At 41.8% G+C, this 11,062-nt stretch overlaps 3 protein-coding genes across 3 annotated transcripts; 1 reads left to right on the forward strand and 2 right to left on the reverse strand.

Annotated features, from left to right (window-relative positions):
* Positions 1-14: 14 nt before the first annotated feature.
* LOC147798710 (ATP synthase F(1) complex subunit epsilon, mitochondrial-like) lies at positions 15-2,155 on the forward strand. Its single transcript, XM_087138328.1, has 3 exons — positions 15-174; positions 700-827; positions 972-2,155. The coding sequence occupies exons 1-3, from the start codon at positions 143-145 to the stop codon at positions 992-994; spliced, it is 183 nt and encodes a 60-aa protein (XP_086994454.1). The 5' UTR covers positions 15-142; the 3' UTR covers positions 995-2,155.
* Positions 2,156-2,175: 20 nt separating this feature from the next.
* On the reverse strand, positions 2,176-5,900 carry LOC110974700 (tubulin beta-4 chain). Its single transcript, XM_022226493.2, has 3 exons — positions 5,735-5,900; positions 3,633-3,968; positions 2,176-3,523 (listed from the first exon to the last, which is right to left on the reverse strand). The coding sequence occupies exons 1-3, from the start codon at positions 5,789-5,791 to the stop codon at positions 2,573-2,575; spliced, it is 1,344 nt and encodes a 447-aa protein (XP_022082185.1). The 5' UTR covers positions 5,792-5,900; the 3' UTR covers positions 2,176-2,572.
* Positions 5,901-7,060: 1,160 nt separating this feature from the next.
* LOC110974764 (tubulin beta chain-like) lies at positions 7,061-10,957 on the reverse strand. Its single transcript, XM_022226624.2, has 3 exons — positions 10,757-10,957; positions 9,332-9,667; positions 7,061-8,768 (listed from the first exon to the last, which is right to left on the reverse strand). Exons 1-3 carry the CDS (start codon positions 10,811-10,813, stop codon positions 7,821-7,823), a joined length of 1,341 nt encoding a protein of 446 aa, XP_022082316.1. The 5' UTR covers positions 10,814-10,957; the 3' UTR covers positions 7,061-7,820.
* Positions 10,958-11,062: the final 105 nt, after the last annotated feature.

The raw sequence follows: 11,062 nt of genomic DNA on the forward strand, positions 1-11,062 counted from the left end.
ATTCGGCTCGACGACAGAGGGCGTCCTCAATGACCTCTGCTCCGTTTCTGCCGGTTCCGAAGTCGGTTTCTTAACTTTTCCCGTTGAGTTTATCCATTTTTTGGTATTTGGAAGATCAAATCACCGACAGATTTATTCAGCAATGGTTGCTGCGTGGCGTCAAGCTGGGATGAGGTAATATTAATAGGAAAATTATTTGGAATACAACTAGAAGCATAGGCCATTCTCAGAAAGTCTCTAGCCTGTATACTATATCATGTAAAATGGATGGAGCAAACCAGCATGCAAACTCTGTGCTGATTCATTAGATCCAGATTCATCGTGTTCATACGTTCAAGCATGGCCTGTGAAACAAGCAGGCCCAAAGTCGAAATAAAAAGGCCAGTCATCATGTATTTGGGGGAATTGCAGACTTCAGTTTTGGAAAGAGTTCCATACACTGACGTCAGCAATTTTTCTCTGGGTTGGTTATAATATCAGAAAGGATGAAATGCCATATTGGCACTTTATGGATGAATTCCATCGGGTAGGAACCACAAAAACTTTTAAAAGGCTGCGATTCCTGACGTGAATGCATGTAAAGCTGCTGTGGGCATTTTGGAGGCTATTTATGAAGACAACGTAGACATCTGTCAGTTTTGTGTTTTTACAGTGGCTGAGTGTTGCCATAGCAGTGATCCAAAATTTTATTTCTTGTAGTTACATCCAATATTCGGCACTTTGTGCACGACTATTGAGGCGAGCCCTGAAGCCTGAACACAGGACAGAAGCCCTGAAGGTAGAGGAGACAGTGATGCGTATCACACACTGGGAAAATGGTGCACCCAGTAAGTGTCATCTTCCACTGAATGTGAAAAATGACAACTGAATCAACATGATTTGTGTTTTTAAATTTGTAAGGACACACGAGTACAGATGAACTTTGTGAAAGCAGTGATTTAATGTATATTGTTTGTACTTGTTTGTGGCAGAAAAAGAACAGAAGAAGGATTAATAGTCTGGACATCCTGAGCTCCTAGCCGCTAACTTCAGATGATGTCAAGCGAGGACAACATTAGCTGTAGATGTTCAACAAGTCCAGATCACCACCAGCTGTGTTTTCTTCACTTGTGGATGCAAATGAGATTTCTTGTACCATACAGTGATTGCATGATGAGATTTATTGATGCAGTGACATTTGATTAAGTTACAAGTTTGTGTTTGACCGTGGGATGTTGGGGTTACCCTTACATGGCCCTCAATCTATCAAGAGTTGAGTTCACAGTGGTTTATGTTGTTCTGTAGAGCTCACATTGTTCTCCAAACTCTTGAATAATTTTAGATTTGTCCGTTATTAAATTTACATGTAATTCAGTAGGGATTTTGTTAATCCTAGCTTGGCCAGGCAAAATTGCATAGCGTTGGTTAACAGTTCACCAGGATTACCTGTTCACTTGGATTACCTGTGGCAGAATATTGCTTCGTACATTTCACAGCCCAGATAGGCTCATCATTGCTTGTATTTTGGGATCTTTGTTCCGTGCTATTCAGTTTGCTGTGGTCCCTACTGCAGAGCCTACACAACCAATCAATATAACTGCACTGTTGTAACAATTAATTGAGACCATGTTTTTCCCTTTTATGACGACAAATTTCAGATGTGGGGGAACCTTTTTCCAAGATACTGTTTTTTTTTAATTCTTACATTGGCGTTGCAGCCATGAATGTGCAGCTTCATTGATATCTTTGTGCCATTTCAAAATCAATGGAATTAACATGTGTTTATCATACCAAACTTTCCATTTGTCTCTATTTTCCATTATACATGCAATATGACGGCTCGCAGTTCACATTAGGTCCACATACCTATAAAAGTCCTTAATCTTAACATTTTAAACCTGTTCTGATTTGTACTGTACAAATCAGTCATGCTCATTCATAATGTTTTTCATTTCTTTATAAAAAAATTTCGACATTAATTGAAAATTTTGAATGGTGTTAAAAACATGTCTGAATTTTTCTGATTTGTGAAAATAGTCAGTTTGAGAATATCGTACTTCTCAGGTCAAAACTGTAAGGTAGTTTTCCTGTCTGGAATTGCTGTTGTCAGGTGATATGTATTTCCTGTAACGTTTACAAATTAAAAATACATGTACATGCATCAAACTTACAAAAAGATTAGTCAACATTTCACGCTGAGTTTGTCTTCACTTCCTGTTTTATTGTCTTGAAATTCTTTGGAACTTGTTACAGGTACAAACACAATGACTGTAAACGGTACCACAGGACATACACAATGCGGTTATTAGAATGAAAGAAAGTAAAAGTGGTTTCTGTATTTTTCAACTTTAACCAAAACCTGTACATTGAGAATTACTGTGGCTGAAAGTGGACGTCCATTTGTTTGAGGAATGGTTTACCCTGTCTTTAAGTGAAGTTTGGATTTTTTTTCTGCAGCAATAAAGTTCAGGCACACTAAAGCTGTCCAGTTTTCCTTTACCACGAACGTACAGATGGACAGGTTTAGTCCTGAACTGGTGTAGTTATGCCGGTGCTTGGTGGGTTCCATATGGGTTCACGTCACTTCTGATGATTATTGCTCTTGGTCGCCTTCTTCCTCTTCCTCATCAAACTCGCCTTCCTCCTCAGCCGTTGCATCCTGGTACTGCTGGTACTCGGACACCAAGTCGTTCATGTTGCTCTCAGCCTCAGTGAACTCCATCTCATCCATACCCTCGCCGGTGTACCAATGCAGGAAAGCCTTGCGCCTGAACATAGCGGTGAACTGCTCAGAGATGCGCTTGAACAGCTCCTGGATGGCGGTGCTGTTGCCGATGAAGGTAACGGACATCTTTAGGCCTCGTGGCGGGATGTCGCAGACAGCGGTCTTGACGTTGTTGGGGATCCATTCCACGAAGTAGCTGCTGTTCTTGTTTTGCACGTTCAGCATCTGCTCATCAACTTCCTTCATGGACATACGGCCACGGAACATAGCTGCAACGGTCAAGTAGCGGCCATGACGAGGGTCGCATGCAGCCATCATGTTCTTGGCATCGAACATCTGCTGGGTCAGCTCGGGAACGGTCAGGGCACGGTACTGCTGGCTGCCTCTGCTGGTCAGGGGAGCAAAGCCAGGCATGAAGAAGTGGAGACGAGGGAAAGGCACCATATTGACAGCCAGCTTGCGAAGGTCGGCATTGAGTTGACCAGGGAATCTCAGGCAGGTGGTAACACCACTCATGGTAGCAGACACAAGGTGGTTGAGATCGCCGTAGGTTGGGGTGGTCAACTTCAGGGTGCGGAAACAGATGTCATACAGGGCTTCATTGTCGATGCAGTAGGTCTCGTCTGTGTTTTCTACAAGCTGGTGGACAGACAGTGTCGCATTGTATGGCTCCACCACGGTGTCTGACACCTTGGGGGAGGGGACAACACTGAAGGTATTCATGATGCGGTCTGGGTACTCCTCACGGATCTTGCTGATGAGAAGTGTTCCCATGCCTGAGCCAGTGCCGCCGCCAAGGGAATGCGTCAGTTGGAATCCCTGCCAAAAAAAGTAGGGGAGGCCAATTTTATTCCTTTTCTCGACAACTTATCCAACATTTTTAAAGTAAAGAACAGCCAAATTTAAATGACTTAAGCTGGCTATTAACCTGTAGACAATCACAGCTCTCTGCTTCCTTCCGCACAACATCCAGTACGGAATCTACCAGCTCAGCCCCCTCGGTGTAGTGACCCTTGGCCCAGTTGTTCCCAGCTCCACTCTGTCCGAAGACAAAGTTGTCGGGTCTGAAGATCTGACCGAATGGACCAGAGCGGACAGAGTCCATGGTGCCTGGCTCCAGGTCGACCAGTACGGCTCGGGGTACATATTTGCCTCCGGTGGCTTCATTGTAGTAAACATTGATTCTCTCCAACTGCAAGTCGGAGTCACCATGGTATGTGCCGGTTGGGTCGATGCCATGCTCATCAGAAATGACTTCCCAGAACTGCAAAAAGTCAAATTACATGTATTCCTGATCAGTTTGAAGGTCTTTGAAAGAACTAGGTTGGCATCATACACCTTTGACTATACAGTATGTACGCCATGTGAATTCAAATTTTTTGTTTTATTTGTTTGGGAAGAAATATAAGACCTATTAAAATAAAGGTGGTCTAGGCCTCAAATAGAAAGTTTCAATGACAGACCTTCCATAAAAATTAGTTGGCAAATGTACACAAAGTCCACAGTACTCCATAAATTGAGAAATAGTCTAACCTTCAAAACAAAAAATTCTCACTCAGAAACATCTTGTTGAACAAGGCAGGTCTCGGAAAGACACTATTTTTGTGAAAGTAGGCCTGGTTTTTGTGGAGTTTGGGGAAATTATTGGCTAACTTTAATTTGGAAGAAAAACAGATTGTTGTTAGCCATAGGCTACACCAATGTTTACACGACTCATTTGAGCGTTTTTCCTGGAATGTAAAAATTGGTAGGTTACATAGAGCATGGACATGGTTATCAACCTTTTGAAAACCAAATGTGACTGACCAGTGGTATAAATTTGTGCCGAAAATACAGGTGATTCACCATAGTGTGCCACCAAGAGTTTGAAACGCATTGGCGAATTACAATGTGCAAAATCCATCAACCTTTTCCAAATGCGCATCGGGTAGATAGATTTCGTGCACTGTGATTGGCCAACGTGTTGCAAACTCTTGGAGGCATGCTACTGTGAAATGTCCATATTGGGGGCATGGGGAAAGGCTTGCCCGACCATGAAAATGTGAAGGGGTGGGGTTAACACCATATGACTCTATATAACATTAGAGGTCAATGTTCATGATAGGTAGGGACATGCAAAAATAAGTGCGGGCACTGCTCATTTGGGAAATCTTTTTCTCAAATATAAAATTGTGATTCAAATCAAATTTGACTTTTTCCACGTGCTCTGGCTCCTCTATCTGATTTTAAATTTCAAATATTTTGAACTTTGAAGTGAAGCCAACATTTAATTCATTCAAATAATAAATCTGCATCAGACATGTACACAAATGTCTCAAAAACATCTCAAACTATCCCTAGTTTAAATCAATATTTCTTTGCTTTGCAGAGACCAATGGAATCCAAACTTAGCAAAACGTTTCTCATGACATCCTCCCCAAGATCACGTAAAAAAAATAAAAAATAGGTCTAGCTGCAAAATTTATGAGCATCCCTATGATGATAGGCCTAGGCCTATTGACGCAGGCTGTTTGTAATATAGGCCTAGGCCCCCTATTCAAAATGGCCTAGGTCTATGCTACGCAGCTTTTTAAAATTGGTTTTCCATTTTGAGTGATAGCTAGCATGGCTAGGGCCTGGTACTGAATTCATTTTAATCGTTGGAAGTCTAACAAATTCTTCACAATCAGTTTTTTTTTGTTTTGTTTTGCTCACAACAAAAACGGGGGATGATTCAAGAATAAATAATGTTTAGGCCTAGTCCCTCCATCCCAAAAAGTGGGGGATACTGGCCCTAGACACCCCCCCGGATTTAAATTATGCCTATGTGACTGGCTTAGACCCTGTGACAAAGGCTTCCAAAATTTCCGAATCCCCCGCTCGCCTCCTCGGAGAATTGAACAACAAATTCTGATGCGATAGGCCCAAGGCCTACCATGGCGTGCCTAGGCCTACTGCATGTGTAACATCCAACCCCTCGCATGTAGGCTTCTTGGCCTAAGTAATGTAGCAAATGAAACCCTTGCAAAACGTCATGATTGATGTGATTACCTTGGCTCCGATCTGGTTGCCGCACTGGCCCGCTTGGATGTGAACGATCTCACGCATTTTGTGGTGTTGGATTTTAAATGAATTCGGAAATTTGCAAAAACTCTTCGGAATTTTTCTCCTGGCTTACTCCCGCCCAATGCGCTGATTTGTCGAATGTTATGTGACGCGTTCTAGCGGCAAATATTTTCAAAACTATTATGTATTCGTCCGCGTAATATGACGTAGGGGAACTACTATTCTTAATAATTTCCATTAAAGTTGGCGTCTGAGTACTTGATAAAACGTTTTACAGCTATAAGTGATCTTGCCATGTTTTGCTAAATGAGTAAATTTTGTTTATGATTAACAAGACCAAAATATTTCTAATTATTGTTTACCTTATCAATTTATTCTTCCGCACTGCAAACGGGTGGTCGACTGGTTGCAATAACAACACCACGTAATTAATATTCCTTAATGTTCGATGAGAGCCAGTTAGTTGTTTTCCAATGACAGTGGCGGTGAAAAGGTCCACTTCAATGCTGCAGGCGCGTGCGTTTTCTAGAAAACATTAAACAGTACGCCTCACTCGACGCGCTCTTTGCTCTGATTGGCTAATTTGTGTGGTCACAATATGAAAAAAATAATATAAAACATAATAATATCATGATTATGTGTGACCGGACCCTACAAGGGCTGGATTATCTGTGTCATGTGACTTTGCACCGACGAGGGTCGGTAAGCTAAGGGGGCCGGGAATAGCTCTAATCCTTCCAAGGAAGGGGCAGCAAAACGAACAGGGCCATGTGAACTGAATCTGCTTGCCCCGAAGAAAGTACTCGGTTACCGAAAGCTCACAATTCACATATTCTAGAACACTGGTTTTATATTATATTCTCGTCAATATTCTGATCACAGTGCTACGTAGCCCTTCCATATTTCTCAGGGCCATGCTTTCATATTCATAATTCGTTGTTTGAAAGCTGCCAAAAAGGCAGCTGTGGTTGAAAAATACTCAAAACAAATTAACCACCAACACAAAGTCCACCGGAAGAAAACAAAATTAAACACAACTTTTTTGTCCCAAAAACTAAATTTGGTGTTAATAAGGCTGACCAAACACCCACCTTCAAGGTCACCTTCATGTAATGGGGCCATTTTGTCGTTCCGCGAGACTGAAAAAGGTGACCCAAAATGGCAAGCGTCAGGCGCCAATTAAGAATAATTTACACGTTTTTGAGGGGGAAGCTTCTTCAAATTCCGAGAACGCACAATTGCCTTGTACAAAATTTTATGTACATTTGAAAGCAAACTTTGGAACAAAATGGTGTAAGCAAGTACACGTAATCGAGTTACCTTGGGACATCTTTTATTACGGTCTCATCTCACAAAGTTAAATCTGTAGCATAATTCTGATTAGTTGAAATAGAGAACCACTAGACTTCAAAATCACCACATTTGATATTGCGCCAAACATATTTATGAATTACATGTATAAGTGTTTATCTAAAAAATATATGTAACAGTTTACAGTTCTCCAACCATCCACAATAAGGGCACTGTAAAGAAAATAAGGTCTCTGACAGAGGATATATTTTTAATAATATGAGAACAGAACCAACAAGTACAGAATGTTAACATTACAAACCCGTATTTATTCAATGATAATGTCAAGAAAAAGCTGCACACTTGATTACTGCAGGTGTATGTTGTTTGGTGTCGCTTGGGAATAAATATTTCTTAACCCCGCACTAGAAAGAGGAGTCTATCAATGTGTATTCACAGGAGCCAAACATCAAACTTAGTCTATGAGGTTTAAAATTATAGATTATACTTTATATTCTAGTTACATTTGAAAATATAACGTCTCTACTTTTAAGTTGGACATTTATGAATAATTTTGAATTTCAAACAATGATGTTCAAGGGTAGCATGAAGCTGAATTTCTTAAAGAGGCTGATTTTTCTAATACTCTAAGATATAAATCGCTGGATCCATAACTTTTTTGCAATTGACGACAAAGGAGTTTCAGCGACTAACGCTTTGAGTTGTGCTTATCCACTACATGCACCACTTCTCTGAACATATTTTGATTTGTACTGACAAATTAATTTTCCTCTTCTCCCTCCTCTTCCTCATCGAACTCGCCTTCCTCCTCAGCCGTTGCGTCCTGGTACTGCTGGTACTCAGACACCAAGTCGTTCATGTTGCTCTCAGCCTCAGTGAACTCCATCTCATCCATACCCTCGCCGGTGTACCAATGCAGGAAAGCCTTGCGCCTGAACATAGCGGTAAACTGCTCAGAGATGCGCTTGAACAGCTCCTGGATGGCGGTGCTGTTACCGACGAAGGTGACAGACATCTTGAGGCCTCGTGGTGGGATGTCGCAGACAGCAGTCTTGACGTTGTTGGGGATCCATTCCACGAAGTAGCTGCTGTTCTTGTTCTGCACGTTCAGCATCTGCTCATCAACCTCCTTCATGGACATACGGCCACGGAACAAAGCTGCAACGGTCAGGTAGCGGCCATGACGAGGGTCACATGCAGCCATCATGTTCTTGGCATCGAACATCTGCTGAGTCAGCTCGGGAACGGTTAAGGCACGGTACTGCTGGCTGCCTCTGCTGGTCAGGGGAGCAAATCCAGGCATGAAGAAGTGGAGACGAGGGAAAGGCACCATATTGACAGCCAGCTTGCGAAGATCGGCATTGAGTTGACCAGGGAACCTCAGGCAGGTGGTAACGCCACTCATGGTAGCAGACACAAGGTGGTTGAGATCGCCATAGGTTGGGGTGGTCAACTTCAGGGTGCGGAAACAGATGTCATAAAGAGCTTCATTGTCGATGCAGTAGGTCTCGTCTGTATTTTCTACAAGCTGGTGCACAGACAGGGTGGCATTGTACGGCTCCACCACGGTATCTGACACCTTCGGAGAGGGGACAACACTGAAGGTGCACATCATCCGGTCTGGGTACTCCTCACGGATCTTGCTGATGAGAAGTGTTCCCATGCCTGAGCCAGTGCCGCCCCCAAGGGATTGTGTCAATTGGAATCCCTGCAAATTCATTAATCAGAATTTAAAAGGTAAGTTACCCCACATAATCTATACCCTTCCTATTCTATGCTAAGGCTGTGCCGAATATTGGATCGAGTACTGAATATTCAAATTTTCAGAAGTTGCATATTCAAAAACAAATTTCATGAAAGGGAGAGTTTTCTTTTGTTTTAATTGAGAAAAATTGCACTATGGAGGCTCATATCAAGCAGATTCAAATGAAAAGCAACTGAAGTCTTACGATTCAAAGAGGAAATTGTTCAACCCAAAATTTCAAAGGAATAGATATTTTCAACAGGACAAGAAGTATAGTCCATTTCTTAAACCTTGAGAAGCTATTACAGTGAATATAACATACAATTGTGTGCATTACAGCACCTGATTTTTGTTTCTGGTTTGTTCGTTGACAATCTTCCGTTTAGTACAACCAAATGTCCAGATAATCTATCAAATTGAAGGCTGAATATTCTGTTGGTGAATTATACGAATTGACTCAGCCCTATTCTGTGCCATCAAATGTTAAATCATGAACTTCAACGTAAATTTCATCTTGGTCATATTACCTGGAGGCAATCACAGCTCTCTGCTTCTTTACGGACCATGTCCAGTACAGAGTCTACCAACTCAGCCCCCTCGGTGTAGTGACCCTTGGCCCAGTTGTTCCCAGCTCCACTCTGTCCAAAGACAAAGTTGTCGGGTCTGAAGATCTGACCGAATGGACCAGAGCGGACAGAGTCCATGGTGCCTGGCTCCAGGTCGACCAGTACAGCTCGGGGTACATATTTCCCTCCGGTAGCTTCATTGTAGTAAACGTTGATTCTCTCCAACTGCAAGTCGGAGTCACCATGGTATGTGCCAGTTGGGTCGATGCCATGCTCATCAGAAATGACTTCCCAGAACTATTTCAAGAAACAAACATTTTGTGGTACTTATAACATTTTTAAAAATATACAAGGACAAGTAACAACTAAGTTCCACATCAGTTTGTGTGCCACCACATAGTTCACAGATGTTTACATCGACACAACTTGTTGCATGTATGCATATGTTGTTACATGACGAGATTTCAAATAAATTTAGCAAACAATCAAAAGGTCATTTTGTGCCCGTGTCCAAACGGGTATCATGATGGAATTGGAATCCTATCTGTTAATTTTTTAAAAAGTTATTTCCTACTTTTGGATCCAAAGGGGTGGGGGTAACTTTCAACTCCTTACCCCGACCATCTTCCAATGCCTTATCCTAAGTATCTGCTTTATCCATGTTTATGGTGTTCTAAAATGGACGTTTCAAAGCATGTCTATTTTAAGTTTCTTTTTAAGAAACTAGGGCCTACCTATTTTATTTTTTTTAAAGTGTTCCTCAGTTTTAATAACTTGGTTCAGATGTTCATGCAATGTAGTGTGTTTTTCTTAATGGCTTATACTTTTGTCATGTTTGTCAATGAATTTTGCTTTTCTAAAGATTTGTAATGTAATTTTTACTTCAAATCAGGTGTGATTTTTCACTGTAATTTGGCCTCTGGCCACAAGAGTGAGAAATAAAAACAAAACAAACAAACAAAAAAGCAAGTTCTGGACACGCAAAAATATGGCTGTTTCATTGCTTAACGGAGCCCCATGTTTGCTTTGCAAATTCGAATACTGAACATCGACATCAAACACAACCACAGTCCCTCACTGAGCTATGAAACAGTCATCGAGGGGCGAGCTTGAAAAGTAGGCCCCCATGTAACATTGGGCTGGAATCAACATCATTGATGGTTGTGCATTCAACTAGTGTCTCACTATCAGAAAATGCCTCTTTTCATTTGGTTAAAACATTTGGACATGGGCGGCGATAGTAGGCGCCGACCAATGCCAAATGTTTAAAAAGGGCGATTTTAGGGTCCAAGTTACTGGGACCATGGAGGAAGGAGCGGGGTCTAGTTGGGGTGTAACACTAAACAGTAGGCCTACGTATCCTTTCAACCTTTGTGCCTCGCTTACCTTAGCACCGATCTGGTTGCCACACTGGCCGGCTTGCAGATGCACAATTTCACGCATTTTGTTGATATGGAATTTATGATTGAGGTAATTATAAAAAGCACCAAGTCCAAGAGGAGTACAACCCTCGTTCACAGCCAAAGATCGAAGAGCCGCCCTTCGCTCACTACCTTCGCCCTTATTCGATAATGTTTGTAGCTGAATCGTTTCACTAAAGAGTCCGCGGAGAAAAGTAGTGCATTTGATGCCACCTGTTTGATACTTTTAACTCCTTACTTGTATTTGACAAAAAAATGCAACTTTATTTTT

This window comes from Acanthaster planci, linkage group LG06 (assembly GCF_054643075.1).
Source record: "Acanthaster planci isolate LZ-2023a linkage group LG06, COTS_SCS, whole genome shotgun sequence".
NCBI lineage: Eukaryota > Metazoa > Echinodermata > Asteroidea > Valvatida > Acanthasteridae > Acanthaster > Acanthaster planci.

What these genes read in the sequence shown, in the direction of transcription:
- LOC147798710 (XM_087138328.1), top strand. Translation starts at nt 143, where the DNA reads ATGGTTGCTGCGTGGCGTCAAGCTGGGATGAG. An exon ending in TGGCGTCAAGCTGGGATGAG is followed by an intron (nt 175 to 699) that starts GTAATATTAATA and finishes TATTTCTTGTAG; the next exon opens with TTACATCCAATATTCGGCAC. An exon ending in CTGGGAAAATGGTGCACCCA is followed by an intron (nt 828 to 971) that starts GTAAGTGTCATC and finishes TGTTTGTGGCAG; the next exon opens with AAAAAGAACAGAAGAAGGAT.
- LOC110974700 (XM_022226493.2), bottom strand. Translation starts at nt 5,791, where the DNA reads ATGCGTGAGATCGTTCACATCCAAGCGGGCCAGTGCGGCAACCAGATC. An exon ending in GCAACCAGATCGGAGCCAAG is followed by an intron (nt 3,969 to 5,734) that starts GTAATCACATCA and finishes GACTTTTTGCAG; the next exon opens with TTCTGGGAAGTCATTTCTGA. An exon ending in AGAGCTGTGATTGTCTACAG is followed by an intron (nt 3,524 to 3,632) that starts GTTAATAGCCAG and finishes TTTTTTTGGCAG; the next exon opens with GGATTCCAACTGACGCATTC.
- LOC110974764 (XM_022226624.2), bottom strand. Translation starts at nt 10,813, where the DNA reads ATGCGTGAAATTGTGCATCTGCAAGCCGGCCAGTGTGGCAACCAGATC. An exon ending in GCAACCAGATCGGTGCTAAG is followed by an intron (nt 9,668 to 10,756) that starts GTAAGCGAGGCA and finishes TTCTTGAAATAG; the next exon opens with TTCTGGGAAGTCATTTCTGA. An exon ending in AGAGCTGTGATTGCCTCCAG is followed by an intron (nt 8,769 to 9,331) that starts GTAATATGACCA and finishes ATGAATTTGCAG; the next exon opens with GGATTCCAATTGACACAATC.